The 23,342-nt window shown below is 47.7% G+C and overlaps 1 protein-coding gene across 4 annotated transcripts in view; it reads right to left on the bottom strand.

Moving 5' to 3' along the window:
- Positions 1–7,661: 7,661 nt before the first annotated feature.
- TRIM66 (tripartite motif containing 66) overlaps positions 7,662–23,342 on the bottom strand; it is a 47,215-nt gene continuing 31,534 nt past the window's right edge. For all 4 annotated transcript variants that reach the window (XM_045194110.2, XM_045194108.2, XM_045194109.2 and 1 more), the window contains 10 exons: positions 18,975–19,496; positions 18,623–18,815; positions 17,119–17,179; positions 16,517–16,691; positions 15,923–16,212; positions 15,319–15,445; positions 14,935–15,009; positions 14,413–14,565; positions 13,771–13,989; positions 7,662–13,019 (listed from right to left, as the gene is read on the bottom strand). In XM_045194110.2, the coding sequence (XP_045050045.2) occupies positions 12,960–13,019; positions 13,771–13,989; positions 14,413–14,565; positions 14,935–15,009; positions 15,319–15,445; positions 15,923–16,212; positions 16,517–16,691; positions 17,119–17,179; positions 18,623–18,815; positions 18,975–19,496 (1,875 nt within the window). In that variant the 3' untranslated portion in view covers positions 7,662–12,959. The remainder of the gene's footprint in view (positions 13,020–13,770; positions 13,990–14,412; positions 14,566–14,934; positions 15,010–15,318; positions 15,446–15,922; positions 16,213–16,516; positions 16,692–17,118; positions 17,180–18,622; positions 18,816–18,974; positions 19,497–23,342) is intronic.

The raw sequence follows: 23,342 nt of genomic DNA, 5'->3' as shown, positions 1-23,342 counted from the left end.
CGCGTTAGCGCCACTGAGGCCAACAAAAGGGGATGAACTCCACCACCTGCTTCATCGAACTGTGAAGTGTATGGATCTGCCTTTAATCAGCAGCTGGAAATGAAGCCTTGCATTCCACCTCTTTACCAAGAAATAACTTTGAACTGTTCACTTCCTAAGGTTTATCAAAAGCCTGCTTGAGAAAAATCGCGGTTATGCAGAACTGTTCGAAAGGCATGCAGATGACCCCCATCTACGTACTGACATCCACAGTCTCCGGGGCATGAGGCCTAAACACGGCTACACATCATAGGCATCTGGGGAGTTCTGTCTGGTTTTGCTTCATTTTGCGTTGAAACACAGATTCACAGGTTACACTTCCAGAAATTCTGATTAAATAGATCCCATTAAACCATTTTTAAAAGGTTTTCAAGCAAGTTTGATACAAAACCAGGTTGGAAATCACTGGTCCGTGATTTATTCTGAGTTAAGCCTGACCGTCAAAAAGCTGTGTGTTTGTACCACTTTGTCTCCACCCTAGCAAAGCTGCTGTCACACTTTACCCTTATGCCGTATGTTTACCCTTAAAATATATGAGATCATGTTTTTTAAAAAACCTCTATTTACTAGAGCGGTTAAGAATGATCCTTATCACATCTCTGTAGTAGAATCCTACCAAATTGCCCGGTCCGGAGTTTTTCAAACTGTTTGGACCACAACCCACCAAAAGAAATATGTTTTACATTATGACTCAGCACACGTTTCCCTATGCATTTAATAACTGAAACAAGTTTTACATAATATTACCTGTCCTACACATGCTAATACCTTTTATCTCTTTTTAATGCTGGTTTCCACCTTTTACATGGTTTATTTGACCCCCAGATGAATTACAAGTTGCATTTTAAAAACAGCAGTGTAGACAGATGTCTTTTTCTGGAAACTAGCCCCGGATCCTCAGAGAAGTTGACTGGGCCACCCAGCTACCGTCGATTGCTCCAATAGTAGGCACCTGACTCAGGCCAAGCCAATCGTATCCCTCTCCCAGGAATCTGGAATTGGGACTGAGAGATTTCCGTCTTTCTCTAGGTAGCTAAGACATTAACACAGAACATCGAAACATAGACAGTTGGGAGCTGTCCACAGGTGTGTTTTCCTACCACGTGGCCTGGAAAAAAGCAGAAAGCCAATCTGCAAGGAAAATGTGAAAAGAACAAGAAAGATCCACAAAGGAGAGAAGAGTTCTGACAGCTTCCCACCCCTGATCTAGGACTTCCTGAAATGAGCTGCATTCCTGCCTTTGAATCCCATGTAATATTTCAAATCTTTATAATAAAGTGCCCTCTTTTGCTTAAGCTAGTTCAAATGGCTGAGTTACTGTTATTGCAACCAAAATGAATTTAATTACATTGATTTTATATGGCTGTTGTAACAAATTACCATAAGTTTGGTGACTAATATAATTACTCTACATTCCTTACAGGAAGGTCCATGGAAGAAATGTATTTCAATCCTGTGTGCCAGAAAAAATCTTTTTCCTTTTGAAAAACTGACACCTCTTTTCCTTTAAAAAAAAAAGAGTAAACCATAAAATTCATCACATTTTCCTTTTCACCTTGGCTTCCAGGAAGCCAAACTGGCAGCTCAACTTTAATAACTTTATCAAGCTGTATGGCTTGCATACAGGCATTACAACTTTCTCCTGCTCTCTCCCATTTCTCATTGTATTGGCTGAATTATTTTAAGCTGAGTTAAATATTTTGCACTTACTACTTCCTGTGCCTGTAGGGCTCTGCTCCTCTTCCTCCACAAGACTGGTTCTTTTTCATCATTCAGATCTCAGCTCACTTGCCACCTCCTCAGAGAAGCCTTCCCGGATCACTGGATCTAAAGCAGTCCCTCCCACAGTCTCTCACAGTACCCTACTTTGTTGTCTTAGAGCACTTAAAACCATCTAAAACAATCTTATTTGCTTTCTTCCCTCACTGGAAGTTGAATTCCAAGCCAATGGGGACCCAGTATGTTTGTTGCTTATTCCCAGTGCCTGAGACAGTGCCTGGCATTTAGTAGCTATTTAACAAAAATCATGGCATTAGTAGATGAAAGAATGAATGGAAGAAAGGAAGGGAGGGAGAGAGGAAGGAAGGGACACAGGGAAGGAGGGAGACTTTGTAGAATACCGTGAGATTTAAATAGATGGATAGATAAATAGATGGATAGATAAATAGGTGGATAGGTAGACTGACAAATAGACAGATATTCATTTCTAGTGTGCAAATGTCACTAACATTTGTATAGAGAGAAATCAGAGAAGCCACACAAAGAGATAAAAAACACAACTCCCTAAAATGTACATAGAGGTACTGAGTTTACTTGGGGAATCCTTGACGTAAAAGCCTTAGACAAAACCTTTAAGTTTTCAAGTGGCTCAAGTATTAAATACTATGGCTAGTTACCATAGCTGAAGCCATTGTTTCTCAGTGAGATAATGGGTTGCAACACCATGCCCCTGACAAACTCTCGATACAGCCAAGGAAACGCAGTCTATTCCAGGGGTCATTACCACACAACAATCTGCTCTCATTGTATTCCTGTAATATCAATGTCACCACTGGCAACAAGTGTTGTATATGCTATTGACTTAAACACTCTACGGTAACATCATTGTTACAGTGCAATATCAAGTTGCTTGACACTTAAGGAAGAGAGATCAGATTGATGTTTGTCATTATAACAAAACATAGAAGCAATTAGTACAGTTTGTTCCAGGGTGTGCTGACCATGTTGGTGAAAATACCAGAGTGTGATGGGGGCAGGGGGAGACGGACCTCGGTTTTTTTAAGTGCAGAAACAGTTGATTTACACATTATTAAAATTCACCTCTGATATTCAAAAGATTTTTAAGAGATTCCATGTCACAAAAAACCACCTCATAATTTTTCTGTCCTATAAGCTAAATTCAGAGATGTTTAGACCACGCGTTATATCAAGATTTCTTAAATAAGGACATGTCTTTCAAATGTATATACTGCAGAATGTAACTTTTTCCTACTGAGGTCTGTCTTTGATTGCTGGTAGTCTTTGGCAATTTATGCAAGTCTTTCTACTTTTCTCCTCTCCTACCCTGACTGTAAAAAAGTAAACTGAACCTTATGCCCATAGGTCAAAATGAAATAAACATATGGCAATTAATTCAGTTTGTCTATCAGCTATAAATATCTGACCCAGCTTCAATGTCAGATAAAACTAATTAGAGGTCAGGTTAGTGCACACCAGAACTAAATTAATCTTTCATAATTGGAAGACTTGATATTAAGATGACAATGATCCCCAAATTGATACACATACACACACACACAAATATATATAGATATATTTTCTTGTCTTAATAATTTCTTCCCCTTTTGATAATTATTTAAACTAACAGCTCTGCTTTCTGAGATGCTTGAGAGGTTTATCAAGCAGAAGATACAGCTTTGGAGTTTTCTCCCTTCGTGCATCTCATTACTCTGATGGATTCTTCGTTCAAACAAAGACTTGGCTCGCTTAAAGTATGCCCCATGGACTCAAACATCATTTAAAATTATATTCTACTAATTACTTAGCCATCTTCTATAGGATTTTTGCTGTTCCTTATGTTCTACTATAAATCTTGATCACATCTAAAAGTAACATAAAAATAAATAGCATGAAGTTAAAATAGCATAAAAATAACAAATTCTTAATGTCATCAAATATCCTGATAGTGTTCAGCTTTTCCCAACTGTCTCATGCTATTTTTAGTTTGCTTAAAACAGGATGTCAGTGAGGCCCATTCTTCGCAATTGGTTTATATGCTTTTTAAGTCTTCTTATAGGTTTCCCCTCCGTCTCACTTCTTCCCCCTTGCGATGTATTTGTTAAAGAAACAGAGTCATTTGCCCTGAGTTCTCACAGACTGGATCTTGTTGATGGTATCCTTGTGATGTCATTTAAGCTTTTCCTCTACTCTTGGCCTTTCCTGTCCATTGGGAGCTACATCTGTAAATTGGCAGTTTTAGAGTTAGAGGTTTGTTTAGATTCGGATTCTATTTAGTTTGAAAACATTTCGCAGGTGATCCTGTGTCCTTCAGTCAGGAGACCTGTCATGTCTGGATGTCTCTCTTCTTGTGATATGGGTGGCCAGGAATGGTCATCGCCCAGATTCCTTAATTCACTGGGGGCCGGAAAATGGTGACATTCCAACCTATCAACCCTTCAATTATTATCCGGGATACTTCTGAAAGGGCAACTTTACCTCACCAACTACAGTCAAACCTCAGTTCTCGAACATCTTGGTTCTCGAAAAAAATCAATTCTCAACCAAGCTGCTCATAGAAAAAGTGTCTGTTGTCTGATGAAATTTCAGGTCTCAGTTCTCTGCTGGACAACACCTCCACGCTGGGACCTGTAGGACCAGTCCCTTGTCTCTCAGGCAACAAATAAAGGAGATTCAGTTTTCGAACAAATCGCATCTCCAACAGTTGTCTGGAATGAAGTTCCAGAACCAAGGTTCCATTTTACTTGGTTACCCAGAGATACATTTCACATAGGAAAGAGGATGAATACTTCATGGACCTAACTAATAAACTTGAAAAGTCACAGAGGCCCTGCCCTGGCCCAGCCTTTGCCGTGAAGTGACATGCCAGTGGGACTCACTGGACGTGGGGGGATCGGAGCCCACCACAAGGACGATGACTTCCACCAGCACCAGGCCTGTCCGGAGGCCAGGCGGGGCTGAGGCTGCGGTGACGAGTGTCCTCACACAGAGTTCCTTGTTTTCTCCACGAACGCCGAGCCTGCCGAGTGGAGACCAGGCGCACAGAAAGCTGCAGGAAGCCCGTGTACGACAGCCGCGACTTCCAACAAGTGCACTGCAAGACTGTTTAAAACGTGCACTGCCTGACTGGGTAGTCAGGGGCACTGGCCTCTTTCCCCTTTGTCAAATAAAAAATGACAACAGCCAACACAATACCTGCCTGGTGTGAATGCCGTCTTGGACCATATAACAGATTTATGGTCGTATAGCAAAGCTGCATCTTATCGGTCACATCAGGTAATAAGGTTGCAAATGATTGCTTAACTCCTGGTACCAGAAACCCAAGTATAGGCACCTGATGTTTCAAAAAGTCATTCTTGAGTAAAAAGGGTAGGTAATTACTGTAATATTTTTTTTGCAAATCAGTCAAAATTATAGCTATTTTTGGACAGGTTGGCAAAAAATATATTTTTGGGGTGTGCCACAGAATTTTAGTGATTCGTGTATGTGTGCCATGAGAGAGAAAAGGTGGAAATTGCTGTGGTGACAATATGGGCTTAACTGCTGGAACAACAAAAACATAAAAAGACCCCCAAATAAAGGGGCTTAAAAAATAAAAATGTACTTCTTTCTCAGGTAATAGTCCAGGAAGTAAGCAAGCAGGCAGTTCAAGGCAGGTTCAAGGCGGGTTCAAGCAGATGGTGCTGCTTCATGGGATTGTCAAAGAACCGAGGTTCTTTCCAACTTCTGGTTCCACCATTCTCTAGGATATCAGCCATCTGCAGGACTGAAGTAGACGGCCAGTAGCTGATCTGTGTTTTTGTCTGAAGAGTAGAGAGAGAGGAAGTGGAGGACAAGCAATTTCATTTAAAACCTGTTGTCGTAGATATGACTGCTTCTCATAATTGACCAGCTATGGCTTATTCATAAGGCAACATCCAGCTGTAGAGGAGGCCGGGAAGGGGGGGAAGGGGGTTATTATTAAAATTAAGGAGCAAGTGGATACCGACAATCCACAGACACTGCCACAGCTGGAAACTGGCCTCTAGGGGCTGATTTCTCTCTCGGCTTCCAAACCCTACCCCGTGCAAGGCTTTCAGGGGTTCATGGCTACAGGAGGAGGTCCTCACGCCACAGGAGCTCCACGGCCCGAACGAGGGCTCTTCCCAGAGTCCAGACATCTTATTCTAGGAGGCCCTACAACACACACCAAGCATTAAACTGCACCTACAGCCTGTAGTTAGTCTAGTCTTTATTGCAAATGTTGGAAACCGTCTTTATAATATTGCCTTTCAAATGATTTGGCTAGGAGCAATTCATCGAATTTGCAGTTGGCTCAGGTTTCTTAGCAATCGTCTGGTGTATGTAGAATTTCTCGTGAAGTAAAAAACCATAACCTACAAATTGTTATCGAGTGTAATAAAATTTTTCTAAATTATAAAATTAACAATTAATGGGTTTTACATAATAAGTTTATAGATATTCAGTTAGATATTTATTCTTGAAGTTTTACCATTTTTAATTTTTTAGGATTTACTTTCATAGGCCCCTGAAAAGCTCTAACCTACTAATTATTTTCAAGTGTAATAAAATCTCTATGAAAATTGTCATAAAATGAACAATTAATGGGTTTAACATATGGTATCGTTTAAAGACACTTAATTATATATTTATTTAGGTTTTGTCATTAAAAAAATTTATAACATTTTTATCAGGCCCTAGATACTCTGCTTGGACTGCCTAGTAGATAAAACAGTCCAAAGGCTACATATGCAGGAAGAGGGTGTCTGCGTCGGACCCGCCTGCCAGTCCTATAATATAATTAGTAAGGACAAAACAGCAGAGCACTCAGGGCAGGTGAGGGAAAAGATTCAGGTACTTGGGCCAGTCTGGGAAGGGGTGGGGTACCAGAAATGATTTCCAGGTCTCATCTTGAGCATTAAAAGCAGTGATCATCCCTCCTTGAAACACAGACTTCTCTGACACCATATCCCCGATTTCCTCCCAACATCCCTGGCATCTGAGATCAGGAGTATGCGAGGAAGAACACGTTAAGGGCACCGGAGGATGGCTGGTGTCCCAGGTGACACTGAAACAGCTGAATGAAGGTGCCCAACAGACCATAGGATGGGGGCCTGGAACTCAGAGTGTGAATCCAGGACTTTTATCAGATTCTCTGAGACTTCTGCACCAATTAGGGTGCTCAGTTGCAAGTAAAAGAACTCAATCCTGGCTAACTGAAACAGAAAGTGAGTTTGGGAAAATATTTTTTAGGCAGTTCACAGCATTGTTGGGAAGGCCGGAAAATTAAACTAAGCTAACTGGTCTGCTGCAGAAACTGTCGCTGCCATCAGGCACCAGGTGCTTCAACTTGTTTTGCTGCTGCTGCTGCTGCTGCTGCTGCCATGGAAACCCCACCTCGATGCCACCAACACTGCCACCAGGAAGTCTCTGCGGTCCCTTTTTTTTTTTTTTTTAATTACTACCACTAGACCTGTATCTTGGCTTCAAGGGATGCTGGAAAATGCAGATTTTAATATATCTAGGTTCTACAGTGAGAAGGGAGCCCTGCCTCTCAAAACTTCCGAGGTGCACAATTCCCTGCAAATAGAAGAGGGGTTCAGATTCCGTGTAGTTAAAAGGAGTGAAAATTATTCATTGTATGTCCTTACCTTAAGCAGCTAGAAACCACTGGTGGAACGAGGCAACTAGGAAATGTCACTATATAAAGCACATTCTTAAAATGCTTAGTGCCTGCAAGTGGTGGACACTCACTAGACAGTTTTCCCTAACCCCACCTCAGACTTGCTGCCTGCACTTTGAAGAACAGGCTGTGTCTGTGCGATCAGAGGCAGAGAGCTGAGTTCTTCCCTAGAAAGAAGGCCTCCCAGTTTATTCTTCCCTACCTGTGTTCTTAAGGATGCTGGAGCCCAGGCGCAAGAAGACCATGAGGTATGCTCAACCACCTTCGCTGAAAAAACACTCCAGGACACAATTATCGGTAACAAAAAGTGCTATTTTTTTTTATTTGTTCTTGAATGTGTAGGTCCTTTTAAGATAAGTGACACTTCCCCTTGCAATATTCCTCCCTCATTCCCCCAACCAAACCTTTGGATTCCAATGGCCACTTCTAGGAAAAGGCCTAGGAGGAACTCACCCTAGACACCTAAGAAAGGCGTGCAGCTTGAGGAAGGGGCGTATAGCTCAGGAAGCAGCACCAGCTGCTGAAGGCTTTCCTCAGAGCAGCTCATTTTGGCCTGTGAGTCCCTTTGCTCTACCTTGGCCAAGACTCCCCAGCTGGGTCCTACTCCCAGTGTTCCCTCGTTCCCCGTGTGGCCTGAACTTCAGAGTTAGAATCGCCATTACCATCTTTAGAGCTGGGGAACCTCTGAGAAATCACTGTTTTCCATACCAGCCTCCCACCCCAGCCCAGCTTTATAGATGGGGAAACTGTACCCAAGGTCACACACCTCATAATTGGCAGAGACAAAACTTAGATGTTCAGTATCTCAAATGAGATTTCTCTTTACAACACCTCCCTACTTCCAAGAAAACAACATACATATGCCTCCAGCTCTCAAAACCGGGGCAAGCAGGTGGTTATGACCTGTACAGACGGGAAAGACCTGGCTGAAGGAGGCCAGGCTGGCCCCAGCGGAGCCCCAAGCAAGGGATGAATCACAGCACTTCTCAGTTTCACCTCCCTCAGGATTTATCAGCGGCAGACGCTCACCAGGCCAGGATTCTCCGCCCGGCTAGCAGCACTGAGCCACGCATGGAAACATGTTTTACCATGACCCCAAGCTCCCTGCATCACCATCCAACAGTGGCAAGCTCTAACTGGCATGGGGATCATGGCGATGACCTGCCCACTGGCCTGATACTCTCATTTACCAAACCGCTTCGTGGTGAGACCCAACCCACGCTCTTGGGCTGATTTAATGGGGCCTCTCAGCAAACATGGCTAAACTCTGTCCCTGTGCTGCGCTGGAAGAGATGGGGAAGGGCCGGCAGACACTGTCCTCCCGGCAGAGCCCGTAAACATTGTGGCACAAGGAGAACTGGGTCCAGGAGGAGAAACAGGTGGAAGAGAAGAGGCCAGCCAACGCAGGGGGAGGGGCCAGAGTAGCAGCCGTGCTCCCCTGCCTGCCCAGTGGCTCCAGAGGAGAGGCCAAAGAAAGCTACAGTGTGTCCCCCCGTCAAGGTCTCAGCAAAGGCTCAGGCTGTGTGGCTGACAGGTAACAGGATAATCCAGAGACTTGGGGTGTCCTGAAAGCCAAGGAGAGGGTGTTTCAATGAGGAAGTGGTAGAAGGTGTGAAAGGTGTAGAGTTCAAGATAGTTGAGGACTGAAAATATTCATTTAATTTGGCAACTGGGTGGTCACTGGTGACTTTTATGAAAAACTATAGAGGGTGAAGAGTGACATGAAAAGAATCAGTGAAAAAGATTCTTTTTCAAAGAAATGAAGCTGACAAGGAAAAAGTGTAAGGGGCAACCGCCTCTAATAGGTTTTTTTTAAATCTTGGGGAGGCCTCTGCTTGTTTGCAGGTTACAGGAGGTAACCAATGGAGAGGGAGATTGAAGATGCTGGAAGGTAAGGGCAATGGGACAAGTGACAGAGCAAACTCTTGGAGGACATACAGCAGGGTTCAAGAAATAGGCACCAAACAGGAGCAAGAGGAAGGACAGAGACAGAGAGAAGGGATGGGAGAGAAACCAGCGGGCAAGGAAGTTGTTGCTTTAGGGCCTCTCTTCTGTGAAGCGGGCAGTGAGGTCAGTCACCTGCTGAGAGCAAGGATGAATGGCATGGACTGAAAGCAGAATAAAAGTAAGTCGGAGATACACCAATCAATACTTAGAGCCCAGCTCAGGCTGTCACTATGGAGCTGCCATGGTTAGCAGCCCAGGAAGAGGGAGCAAAAACCTGGGTGGTGCAGAAAGTGGAGAATGGTTAACAGTGTCAGCAAAAGTTGGCGGGGGATGAGAAACTTCAGGATGTTGATAAAAATGCCAGCGATGGGCCATAGGCTCAGGCTGGGGAGAGAGAAAGAAGTCCAGGAGAAGGCTTAAAGACTGGAAGGACAGCTGAGATCATGGAAATGGGCTAAAGGAGCAAACAATTGAAGTAAATAGCAGTGAGGGAGTAGGAGAAGAGGAAGCGCAGCCATGGTAACCCAAAAGGAAGGTCTCAGTTCAGGAGTTCAGAGAAGATTAAGGTGATACCATGGACTGAGAGAGGAAACAGAAGAAATAAGAAGGGGTTTGGTCTTAGGCAAGGACCTGTCGCCAGAAATGGGTACAGGGAGCCAGAGTGTGCTGGGGTTGATGGCAGGGCCTGTGTACAGCAAAGGCTACGGGGGTCTGGTGGCTGCCACTTGTTGGTATCTACAGAGCGTGTGTAGTTGGCAACCGCTAGAAGGCAGGCAGGACCAACCTGCCCATGTTCTGGAAGAGTGCTCCGCAAGTTCCTCAGTGTTTGCACTAAAACTCCCTTTGCATCAACGGAAGCCACTTCATCCTCCTGTTTCTCAGCACACCCAAGAAGCCCAATTTCTTCTCTAGGGTGGTACTTTGCACCATGAATCCAGAGGTCATTGTATCTCCATCTCCAGACTTTGTCAAGGGCCAAAGGACTTGACTGATTTCAAAATGGGGCCACTATAGATCTAAGCCAAAAGTGGGATCCACTCAAATGTTTGCAAAGAGCCACTGAAATCAATCACTCAGCTAATAGCTTTAAAAGTTTTTTTCTAAAAAGGCATGGTCTGTTTTCTGCATGCAAAAACAAGACAAAACATAACCATGACTCACAACATTGGCGCTAAGCATACAGGAAACGCCACAGAGAGGGCAGTGCCTTCAGGTAACCAGTGCAGGGATGGTATGATGGGCCAGGGCCTCGAACCCTTGGAGGAAAGGACACTCTGCCTCCTTGCCCTCACGGCTCAGGTGCTTAAAGGAAGCCTCTCAGCATGCAGGACCTCTGTAATCAGAGGGAGTGTGTGACTCTCTACTATAGTACTAAGATCCTCTGGCCCAGCAGGCTGATCCCTGGGCCCATCGTACTATCCCCAAGCTGGAAGCTTCATTGCTAGAAGGAAAGCCAAGCCTCTAGCCAGGCATTTCTGCTTTATATTTGTGGTCTCCAGCTGGTCCTGGGGGAAGGATCTTAATCAAGTTTGAGCCGGACACAGCCTTCACCTGCCTGCTCAACACAAAGCACCATGAAGTTCTCTCGGGGGGGGGGGGGGGGGGGGGGAATGTGGGCCACACAAAGGAAAGATTTACCAAGAGCAGGAACCAGTGAGGTAATTACAGAGGGAACCTTGCCAAGCCAACCAAACAGACAAAAACATTCAAAAGTTGAAAGGGAAGTGGCCAGAACCTAAACCAGAAAGTCACGTGAGCCCCAAAGACTGCTTTGGAGCATTAAAGACTTAGTTACCCCGACCTAGACACAGGGTATGGAAGCCCACCTGCTTAGGGGAGCTTGGAAGTGCTGGTGAAAGAATGGCAAGTCAATGGGCACGCTTTGCTGTGCTGGGAAGATCTTCCAGCCTGGATGGAGAAGGAAATGAGCAGTACCATCAACCCACAAGGAGAGAAAAAATGTTTTCTGTGATCGAAATGTTCCCATCAACAAAGACCCTACAAAGAAGAAGTTCCTTAGACTGCATCTCTTAGCCAAAATAAAACCATGGCCTCAGACTCCTTTGAAAGTAACCACACCATGACAGGACCCCCTAGGGAGAGTTGTGTCTCCAGGCAACTGAAGTGCCAGGTCCATGGCTCCCTCTCAACATCAGCAATGGGTTCTTTCTCCAGCAAAACTTCGCTGGCCAGGTGGCCTGACCTCCAGCATCCGCCTATGCCTCTTCCTCCCTAAGACCCTAAATGAGCCATGAAGATCCATCTGAGATGCAGCCTGGAGCTCTGCTCCTGTTCCCATGGCTTCTAGAACACTTCTCTCTGCTTTCAAGGAGAAGGAAAATCCTGAAATGGCTTCAGGGTCATGGAAGGGCAATGGCTTTTCCCCTCCCAGGTGTCCCCTTCTCCATCCTAGACAGAACTTCCCTGTGAATGCTCAGGCCTGGCTCCTGCCAGTCCCTCTGGCTTTCTCCAACCTCCAACAACAATAACAAGAGCTACCAGCAGAGGCTTGGCTTCTTCTGGGCTGTGGAGAGCCCGAAGGCAGGCACGTCAGAGGACTCCCTTCTGATCTTTGGCTCTGTGAACGTGGACAGGTTGAGGACTAGAATCTCTAAGCAGGAGGAGAGGCCCAGCTGAGTGAGCTGGTTGTGGTCACTCTCCTTGCCCAGGAAACTCTGTCCCTAAAGCAGCTGTCTCACAGTTTCCCAAGCAGAACTTGGGATCCAAAATGGGGAGAGGGAACGGGTGGCCACCAACAATCACTTCTAAGAAAGCGGGTTCTGACACCAAGAAGGGATATTAGCCCAAAGAGAGTGGCATAAAGGGCTGGCTCTGAAGTTGGCATCATCTTAAGCTCAGTGAGATCTGAGCCTGAAGCTGTGAGTGGTCTCTGCACAGCCAGCCCGTCAACAGAAACGCCACAGCAGCCGGAGCCCTCTCACAGCAGCCACCAAAGTCAACGTCAGGAAAGGGGGCGCGGAAAACAAATACCCTGAAAACCGTTAGAACCCGAATAGGCACCTACTGAGACCTCTGACCTCCAGAAGCCTCCATTACCCTGCCCAGGGCTGGTGCCTCTATCCCGCGGGCCAGACAAAGGCAAACAGTGACAGTCTTTGGCTGTGCTGGACCAGGGGTCACAGGCCCGCCACAGGTCAGAACCTCTCTCCCTCCTTTTACCCTCTTCTGCGCCCTGCACTCTGAAAGGTGAGAAAAGTCTGCTTTCCTCAGCAGGAAGAATTCCCCAAGGAAGTGAGGTCCTCCCGAGCCTGACCAGGCTTGGTCTTGTCAAGTTACCCTACACACGTGATTACTCTAGTGTCGGGGAACACCTCCCTCTTTGCTGTTTATTACTGAAATCTTCTCCGTAGTGGAGGCACTATGGCTCCCAAATAAATGCTGTAAGATGCGAATGGCAAAGAAGGGCACTACATCAGCTCGACAAGACTTGTCTCACATCCACAGTCTGAAGAGAATGAGCGGGAAGGTGGGGAGGAGTGGTAGAGAGGCTACGGCGGCACCACCTGCCAGAGCGCGCAGTCTCCTTCCAGCCCTACACCTGGGAGATGCTGTTGGCCAGGCGGAAAGACATTCTTTTTGCTCTTTCATTCTCCTGAAAGAAAAAAAATTCTCGGAATTAGAATGGCCTTCAGAAACATAGGATTTATTAACGTGAAAAGGCTGTAAGTGTCCAGCTTGGGACCCCCCCTGGAGCCAAAGCGCTTTTCCCTATCCTGGGAATGCAACAGCAAAGCTCACTGAAGGCACTACACACCGTGTGCGAAGATCGTAAACAACTGCGGGAGGCTGGTCGGACCCTGGCACACAGTGGGCAGGCAATACACTTTGGTGAAATTAAATACTTTTGAATTGATATTTCAGGTCTGCACAGGTGGGACCATCCAAAAGGCTGAAGGAGCTCTCTCTGCTGCAAGCACCACCTCTCCTTCTTCCTCTACGCCAAGGGTCTGGGAAGGTCCCGTCCTTGACCCCAAACCCAGTCGAGATCAGGCTCTGAGACCAGGCACTTCTCTCAGGGGCATCACGGTGTAGAATAACCAGCACCGAGCGAGGAGTCAGCACACCGCAGTGCTCACCTGGTTCTGCTGTTACTTTACTGAGTGGCCCTGGGGAAGTGCATCCACCTCTCTGAATCTGAACCTCAGGGGTAATCGGAGTTGATGAGCCCTGCACTGCCCTGCTCTGCCTTCCTCTTAGGCTAAGGGACTGGAAATGAGGGCTCATTGTCACCACTCTCTTGTGCCACCTGAGCAGCTTCACTCTAGGTGCTCTCGTACACTCTAGGTGCCCACGCCTGCCCAATCGCCCACCCACCTGCCTGCCAGCCGGCAGCAACCCTTTACCATGTGTCGTCGCCGCCTCTTGGGTTGGATGCCCTCCTGCATGTAGAGGGGCCACGGGAAGCCCTGGGGAGTGGAACACCCACTCTCGCTAGACACCTCCTCAGAGTCTGAGTCCTCCTGCCTTGGCTGGGCGAACTGTTTCTCCGGGTAGATCTCCTTCAACCAGCCCTCAAAGAATACTTCCAGGCAGCGGCCGGCCTCTGCAACCTCGGAGTCAGGCTGAAGGGGGAGGAGAGCAGGGATGGTCTGGCCTGTTTCCACCAGCCCATCTCTTCCAGGCCTCTCAAGAGCTACACAGAGACCACAAAGCCTAGCTGGGTCTCGTGGGTGTCTGGAAATTTATGTTTTTCTCCTCAGGACTCAGAATAACTAGTTTGGTATCCATTCTTACAACAGAAATGACCCTGACCATTACCCACAGATGGCCAGTCACTAGCACCCCCATCTTCCTCCTGAGTCCATGCCAAAGCCCATATGGGGGAGAGAGCTTTTAAACAATCGTGACTCCAGCAGACCCCAGAGGTCTACTCCTAAGTCCTCAAAGCAGCCCAGGACCAAAGCTGATACCCCACCCACGTGACAATCTTGGGGCCACTGGGAAATCGGGGAGAGGTAAAACAAGCAAGACATACATAAACATACATAATTGAACTTAGCACAGTTCCAGAACATGAGGCGCACGTCTGACACCACCTCCTCTGGGGTGGTGTAGTGAGCTGGATCCTTCTTTTGCAGCTTCCTCCGGATGATTGACAGGTCCATGGGCCTCTTGATAATCTGGTAGTAATGCCGGGCCTGGGGGCGAAGGAGGAAAGCAGGAAGAGAAAAGTGAAGATAAGGAAAGGAAGAGATGGAGAATGAGTTGGAATAGAAGTGAAAGGACATAAGAAAGAGAAAGGCAGGGAGAAGAAAAGCGTGGAGGAAGAAGACAAGGAGAAAGGGAAGAGGAGGAATGTTTTACTTGTCAAGCCAGGTCAGATGCAGCCGCAGCGGGGGAGAGGGTGGGGTGACCATGGCCCTGGTCGCCCATGCCATCCACAAATTAGTATACTTGCAGTGGCTGTGCTCTGAGCCCACCTGGGTGCCGCCGTCATGCGCCCCCAGGCCGCAGACCCCCTAAGCAGAAAGCACAGGAGCAGGCATGCACAGCGAGGCCTTCCTTACCAGCGGGCTGACGGGCTCGTGGAAAGGCAGGCTGAGGCTATTGCAGCACAAGGACAGCACCAGCTTCTCACACTTCTGCAGAAATCGGAATGGCAGCGTTACTTTGTTTGCGCCCTGACAGTGACCCCGATAACTCTGAAGGGGTTGGCTCTAGGCCTCAGGGTATGAGCCATCATACTATGGAGGAGTTTAGCCTCCCAGGTCAGAAGAAAACAGCTGGCAGAGGGAAAATCATAGCAAACTCCCCATAGCCAACTGGCAGGCAGAGCCCCAAAGAGAGGCACCTGGAGAAGCCTCTCATCCCCTCAGACAGGCCTCAGCCCCAGTTGGCACAGAGAGGCTGCCCCCAGGCGTGGAACCTTGCTCCCAAAGACCCCTCCCTACCTTCTGGTCAGATACGCTCAGTCCAGGAGGGGCCCGCACGGCAGGCTGGGTGTAGCGGGCGTTCTCGCAGTCGTACTCCATCTCGGGCTGGGTCAGGCTGCGGCACAAGGTACACACCCAGTCTCCCCTGCAGAGGGGGGTGAGGCCAAGTTAGGCACATTGCCCAGAGCTCCGTCCCTTGTCCCTATGCCCCAAGACAGGTGTGGGAGTAGGGAGAGTGACGTGAGAAACTCAGTCCCTTACCCTGCACTGTAGGGAATGGCTTCCTAACCACAAGCTTGAGAGAAATCCAGTAACTCAGGATTTAGAGAATGCAGGAAGAGGGAAGTGATGAGGGGCTGGGACAGGAATATAGGGATAATCTGTGGGCAAGAGGAAGCTGAGAACAGAGAAGGAAAGGAAGCCAACTGAATTTTGAACATCCACCTTTCTGTGTGCTGAAGGAACACAGCTATACACCACCGACTCACAGGCCTGCAATTCATGCAGGCTCAGAAAGGGGAGGAAGCCCACCAGAGGGAGCTCTGAGGGCCTGGCCTGAAATAATCACCCTTGGGTGATCCCCCTGCTAGACAGCTCATGGCCCTGGATTGGCCTGACTCACCCTGGGAAGCTGAGCAAGGCTGGCAAGTGGCAGGAAAGGTGGTACACTTTGGGGCAGCGGTCACAGCACAGCAACTCTCCCCCATTGAGGCACACGGCACAGAAGTCCTCATTCTCTATTGGTGCTGGGGGCCCCTTCTTGGCTCCAGGGGCTCGAGGAATGAGTCTGTGGTCTTCAGGAGACGCCCCCTCTACCTCGGGTGACTGCTGCCCAGCCACAGATGTAACAGTGACCTTTCTTCCTCCCAGACTTGGGGCCTGGATGGCATCAGGCAGGTTGTTCTGACTAACCTGGGAGAAGAAGGGAGTCTGAGCCGTGAGAGTACAGCACCCATAGGCTGTTGAGGGAGGGGAGGAGGGCGGGGACTGACAGGCCCTGAACACCCACTTATTCCAGGACCACCAGCCAGCCAAGCCTCAGGAGTGTTGGCAGCTCACTCCTAATGTGCTTCTCACAGGCCCATTATGACAGGGGACAAAGTCTGGCCAAGCTGCAGCCCCACTCAGAGACTCAGGATAGGGCCAGAGCCAGAATTCTGGCAGTAGCAAAGAGAGAGATGCCAAGGTTCAAGGCCAAGGCAAAGCAAAGCGATACCTTAATGGACATGCTGGAGGACTCAGTGCCACACTCAATGATCAACAGGAAATTTCCATCTTGATCATTCTTTTGTGGCTTCAACTTGAACACAGGCATCTCTCCCGAGGAGGCGGCACAGATCTTCAGCCTCTCCAGCCGCACATAGGGAATCTTGGGCTTGCTACTGTAGGGCCTACGGCAAGAGAGAGACTCTTAGGTCTCAGTGGGAGCCTCCTCTGACCCCAACCTCTATGTAAGGCTCATCCAGGATCCCACAACTGAACTGCTACGTGAGATCTCCTCAGTCCAACCCTCGACAAACCCATAGTCTGCCCTCCTGCCCAGCCCTGCCTGGCCAGGCCCCATCAGCCTCTGGGAAGCCCTTTGGTCGAAGCAAGAGGGTCCAAGAAGAGGGAGGACTGCGCAGAGTGCATGCCGCATGGTGCGGGAGCACAACGTCCTCCCACCACCGTCCCAGATGCCCAACCACCCAGACCCCACAGTTGCAGGCAAACTCCTGCTTCTAGTTAAGTCATCAAGGATGTTTACTTCCTGTGTCAGCCTCCCAGGACGTGGATTTGAGGGGGTGGGAGAAAGAGGCTGGGCCAAGAATCTGTTACCTGATGATCTGGTTCTCCTTGGCATCCAACTCTAGGGCTCCTTGTTCAAAATTCTCATACTCTAAGGCAAAAGACAAATGTCAGTGACGTATATTTATGACAACATACCCTGTGACCCACACTCACATCTGCTACTCATACCCTTGGCCACCCACCTGTCACACATTGTTAAATACACTGTAATCATTCACAGTGGAGAAAATCCTACCATGGCTCTCCTTCCTGAGAGGGGAAGAAGGCCAACTTCTTTTAAAAAGATAAACACTCAGAGGCTGCCTAGGGGTGATTGTTAGGTCAGGCGCTGAGAGGCCCACTTCTCACCTTCAAAGTGAGCTCAGAAATCACTGTTCTGCACACACTGGTGTTACCTGCTCTCGGGAGTCATTCTGTCCAGTCTCTGCCTTTTCAGCCAAGTGCTGGGATTCCAGCACTGCCTGAGAATCCAGCTCACACTCTGTGGGCAAGAGGCTCCTGGGAGCTCTGGCCTGAGTAGCGCAGTCTGTGCAGGTGGGCAGGCGGCAGAGTGGGGACAGAGGAGAAAACGGGCACTTACTGAGCTCCCAACTCAGCACCAGGGACTGTCCTGGGCACTTTCCACAGTCAAGCAGGATCCAAAAAATGTAACTGCTTAAAATGCAGGGTTCCATTATTGTGCAGTTAAGAACCAGTAATTTTTCAGCGGGCCATTCAGTCAGTGTGAGGAAAGAGGGAGAACTGTTTCATTTTCATTTATTAAGTATATAGGACATGGTCTGACCACTACAAACTGAACATGCACCATCCACTGAAGCGAAAACCCCATCGGGTCACCGCCCCCCTTCCCAGGAGAAAGGAAGTTTGGCCTGGCCCCACTGAGAAGGGGTGCAGTAGGTAAGAAGAGGATTCGAGACCATCTCCACTGGTCTAAATTCCCTCCACCGTGAGGTGCAACACAAATCCACGTTACTGCCAGGTGCAAGGCAAACTCTTGTTACCGCAGAGCAAGTCCCCAGATGATTTCCCTGCAATTACTTGTCCCAGCAGCCTGTGAGGCAGCTAAGATTAGCCCCACTTATAGAAACAGAAACCAGCTCAGAAAGGTGAGGTATCTTGCCCAAGATCAAACATAAAGAGGCGGTGCTGGTTTTCTAACTCACATCTATCTGACTCCCAAGTGAGACATGCTCTTTTCCCTAAAATAGTTTGCCAAGGCTCACCCTTCTAGGGTGAGTTCTTCCTGTCACCCTCTACCTGCAACCTAGACCCCCAGAACGCTTTGCTTGGGGAATGTCACTAGGAGGCTAAGCCCTGGGCCGTGCCTGGATGAGCCCTGGCCACGGTGAGGGAAACAGAAGAGGAATCAATAAATCAGTTCTGGAGGACAGAGCTGAGGTCAGCCTGAGAGAGAAGCACTGCTCCGAGAGGCTAGAGCCTGCCTGCTACCTCCACCTCACCTGGAAATGCTGAGTGCATCTGCTCAAGTCTGTGGCCAGGATGAAAGGCAGGCTGCTTACTTGAGTCTCACCTTTTGGGGTCTGGTACTGCTGCAGAGCTATGGATGCGTTGACCACCGAGACCACAGGTGGCTTTTTCACAGAGAGGTTAATTGGTTCCTCCAGTTCTGAGGGGATAGCCAAGTCCTTGGAAACATGTAGGCCAGGGGCTGTGGGGCCTTGTCCCAAAGAGTCAGCAAAATGGGTGGAATCCTCACTTTCCATCTTTGAAAAGTAAAAGGCCAAGAGAAATCAAAGAAATCAGACATTTTTGCCATTAGCGGTCACAGAGCTGTTAGGCGAAAGCCAGGAAAAGGCCTTCAGGGGCCATCCTTTTGCTCAGTGATGAGCAGAGAAAGTAGAAGGCGTTTTCCCAGGACTTACCTTACACAGGGCATTCCCCACAGAGGGGTCAGCCCCATCGCCAGGGCACAGGCTCCCTGCAGCTCGGCCAGAGCCAGGACTGCAGCTGGCTCCAGTTTCCGGCTGCACATCGGAAGCAGGAGGCATACTCTGTAGAGGACAAGTTGCTAGACTTGGCACGGGCTGGGTGGGACCAGACATCAGGCTGGGCCCGGCCTGAGAGTAATCACTTGCTAGGCTTGTGGTGGCCTGGGAGGAATCACTCATCAGGGAGGGCATCGACTGAGCTGTGCCACGTACAAGGCTGGGCACCGTCTGCAGGTGACTGGCTGCCAGGCTGGACACAGTCTGGTTCTGACCACTCAGCAGGCTGGACACGGTTGGTGGGGGGCCACTCAGCACACTTGGTACTGCCTGGGGGTGGCCAGCTGTCAGGCTGCTCATGCTCTGGATCTGTGGCTCTACGGCCCTCGCCAGCCTCGTAGATGACAGCTCCATCTCCAGAGTGTTGGAAAAGCCCATAATGCTCACAGAGGTGGAGTGCTGCAGGAGCAAAGACAGGGCCGTCAGACTGTTAGCTGGGGATGGTGAGAGGGGAAGGGGGCACGCAGCCCATGAGAGCTCTGCTCTTTTCTGTTCTCATAAATCCTTGTACTTCATTCTCACAGCACTATCTGCGACACCATTCGGTTGACGTCTGCTCACCCTACAGACTGTAGGCTCCATTAAAGCATGCATTTTGTCTATTTTGCTTACCATCTATATTTCTATACCCCCGAACAGTGCCTGGCTGAATAAATAAATTAATGAGCTATTTAAATCTTTTTTAAAAGACAATAATAATGCATGATTGTTTACAAATCTGAAGCCAAATGAATAGCAGCTTAGTTTTACTAACAACTGAGTCTATGACCTCCTCTAAAATAATGATTGTTTTCATGTTGCTAAAATCTATTAAGAATTTATTATATGCAAGGTAATTTGCTGAGTGTTTTGCATACATTCCCTCATTTAATCCTCACAACAAACACTGAAGGCCTGTTGCAGAGGCGAGAAGGAAGAACGCACGTGAACATCTAGAACAGTGTCTGCCACACTGTAGTCACTCAGTAAGCCCCAGCTGCTGCTCTCGCTGTTGTCACTGTCGTTGGGGCCCTCACTTCACACTGCAGTGAAAGCTACAGGACATTACAACAAGAGCTACTCATTTCAGGTATAGGAAGAAAGAAGGGAATTGAGAACCCCCATCCAGAAAGGCATCTGAAGTTGTTTTTTAACGTTATTGGAAAACTAATTTTGTAAATTTTCATTTCTTTCTATTTGTGCTCACATATAGAAATACAATTGATTTTTGTATATTGACCTTCTACCCAGAGACCTAGTTAAAGTCAGTTTGGGATTTTTTTTTCTACACACAAATCCTGTCATCTGTGAATAGTAAGTTTTATTTCTTCCTTTTCTTACATTTGTTTTTCTTGCCTTATGCCACTAGCCCAGACCTCCAGTACCAGGTGACACAGAAGTAGTTACAGGAGCCATCCTAGTCTCATTCCTCATCTCAGGAGGAATCCCTTCAGTACCCCACCACTGAGTAGGACTTTTGTAGATTCAGAATCTAGATCTCTGGCACTGAAGCCACAGTCTTAAGTCTGGACTATCTGCCTCTCTCTCTATGCTTCTTCCTTTCCCCTGCCTCTCCTACAGTCTGTTCTTCCCTCTCTGTCCTTCCCACCCACTGTTTTTCTTTCTTCTTATCATCGTTTTCTCTTCTCTCCTGGCCCTTTCCCCCTATTATTTTTTAGCAAAGCTTATTTTTCTAATCTTATTCTCAATTTTAAAAGCAGATGAGCTAAGTACGCTTTATCTCTCCAAAGGAGAGTTTGTTTTTCATATGTTCCTTGATAGCTCAATAGTCTTGAATAAAACAGGTTCAATATACTCTATAGTCTAAGTCCCAAGACAAGAAAGGTTGAGAAGGAGGAAGGATGGGGGAGTGCTCAAACCAAGTGAGGCACACTAGGCAGGGAGCCCCACTTGAGGGGCTGTAGTTAGAAACCAAGGGCTATCCGACACAGGCCCCGGCCCGCATCCTGTGGCTTCACCTTGTTGTCCTGGTTATGTACGACCACAGATTTCCAATATTCTGTATTTCCCTATCTATGCACAAGGGTATCCAATGATGATTGCACTCCCTTTTGTTATACGGCACAATCGAACCGTTGGAGCCTGATTCTTCCACCTTTCCCCCATTTGACATGTATATTTAATGCAGTTCTGGGGTTCATGTCATCAACCGATGACACACACAGCTCTCAGCTTCTTGGGAAGATCTTAGTGCCGAGCAGACAGAGGACCGAACTCCACCCGGGCCTGTCCCAAGTAATAACAATCAGGCACTATATGTCACAAGATGTGCACAAAATTAAACTCCCAAAGACAAAACTTCCAAGATTAGGGGTAGAGATCACATTTGTCGGATATCAACTCTCCTGTCCTGATTACTTATTACTATCATGAAATGTGAGTTAATATCATAATAGAGGAGAGGAGGGCATGCAGACTGAGCCATGGAAGAATTGTGGAAACTCTGTCACAATTTATCTTAACCTGGACCTGAGGGACCTGCTCCCATAAATACCCATGACCGCATTATAATAGTACAAGATCAGTAACATGTCCTAAGATACTGCAGACTGGACTGGTCTCTTTGTCTCCATACCTACAGCCAATCTCAAGGATGCCTAGGCTCTCAGGAGGTGGGGTGAAGCTCTAGCAGTGCTAATGAGAACCTAGGAAATGCCCATGGGGGAATTCTGAGAAGGGACTCGAGCGAGTGTATGAGGAAGTCAGCCCCAACTCCATTTCTACAGGCTATACAAACACAATGGCATTTCTGGAACTTATGTGTGCTGCGTGTCAGTTATTTTTGGATGCTTCATCTGTCTCTCTGGAGTGAAGGGCTACAAAATAGCAAAACAAAAGGTACTCATTTCATGTACAGGAAGAAAGAGGGGAGCTGAGGACCTCCATCCTATTCTTCTGCCAGGGCTACAGGGTAAATAGGGGTAAGGGGAGGATGTACTTTCAGGGTCAGGAAAGCAGGCTGAGTCTCTAGGGCCTGCAAGGAAGGAAAGGGCTTCCGAAGTGCACGCTAGGGTTGGGAAAGGGCTTGGGAATGCGGCCACTCCTGACACTGGGTGCCTTGCACACAGGAGGAGTTCATCTGCCAATGGCGATGATGCCGCCTGCCCTCTTAGCACCCAGGATCGTTGAGAGGACAAATGAGAAACAGTGAAACTCTGCGTCTAGCTGTAAAGTCTGTAGAGCAATCGCTGACACTTCCAAGCTGGCAGGTTCATAATGGATACCCTGATCTCATCTTTTCATGCAAAACCTTCAGATTTCATTGGGAAAAATGTGTATTTGAGATTTTCAAGTGAAAATAACCACTTTCTAGTTCAGGGAGGAAAAGAAGTCAACATGCCAGAAACATTCACTCTGCTAATCCACTCAGGTTGCCTTTGGGGTGAGAGGGGAGATAGCCCTGAGCCTAAAGAGCCCCTCCTTACTTCCCTGACCTGGCATATCCTCACTGCCCCTAATTTTCTCTCCTCCTAAACTGTATGTCCCTGTCCCTGTCCCTGTGCTCTTCCAGTCTCTTATCTCTTCATCTCCTCATCTCTGTTGCACCCGCTTGACCTGGGACTTCTCTGACTCACCTCACCCAGAATGTATGTAATCCGCCTGTCTGAACCACCTGCCTCCGCAGCTTGCTGGCCTGCTACTTCCCTGAACTGTCCGGCTTTCACCCTCTTCTGCTAGTCACCTATGCAATCTTCGCCCATGTCACCTGTCTCCTGCTCCACCTGTGCTCCGTGCCTCTCCCCGACTGCACCGCCTGGGTCTTTTTCTGGAGTTCAATCTGTTAACCATTACTATTACCATTATAGCCACGTGGTGGTGTCAAATATCAGAGAAATCATTGTTCTTTCATTTTATCAAGAAGGGAAGTTGAGACACAGAGTAATTACCCATATTTCCCAAGCCTGTATAGGCCCAAGACTAGGAACCTGAGCCTGGCCTTAAAAATTTGATGGCTGGTCTTGATTTTGTGCCATTAGCTAGAAAGCTAGTGCCCAAGTAAGAGGGAATCGAGAAGTCAACAAACAGACACTTAGTGCACACATGCCCTGAGTTTAATATCAATTTCAGGTTCTTACAGCAAGATAATGGTGCTGGGGATAAAGTAATGCAGATAGGGTGGTGTTCCACAGAAACTCATTTTTCAGATATCTGAAACATACCTTTAAAATGTTATTTTGAAAGTGAGCACTTCTGAAACAATTTACACACTACCCAGCCTTACTAAACATAGTACACGGAGGCTAA

The sequence above is a fragment of the Desmodus rotundus genome, chromosome 5 (genome assembly GCF_022682495.2).
Source record: "Desmodus rotundus isolate HL8 chromosome 5, HLdesRot8A.1, whole genome shotgun sequence".
Lineage (NCBI taxonomy): Eukaryota > Metazoa > Chordata > Mammalia > Chiroptera > Phyllostomidae > Desmodus > Desmodus rotundus.
The sequence above is the reverse complement of the archived record's forward strand: the minus strand, read 5'-3'. Positions and strand labels throughout refer to the sequence as shown.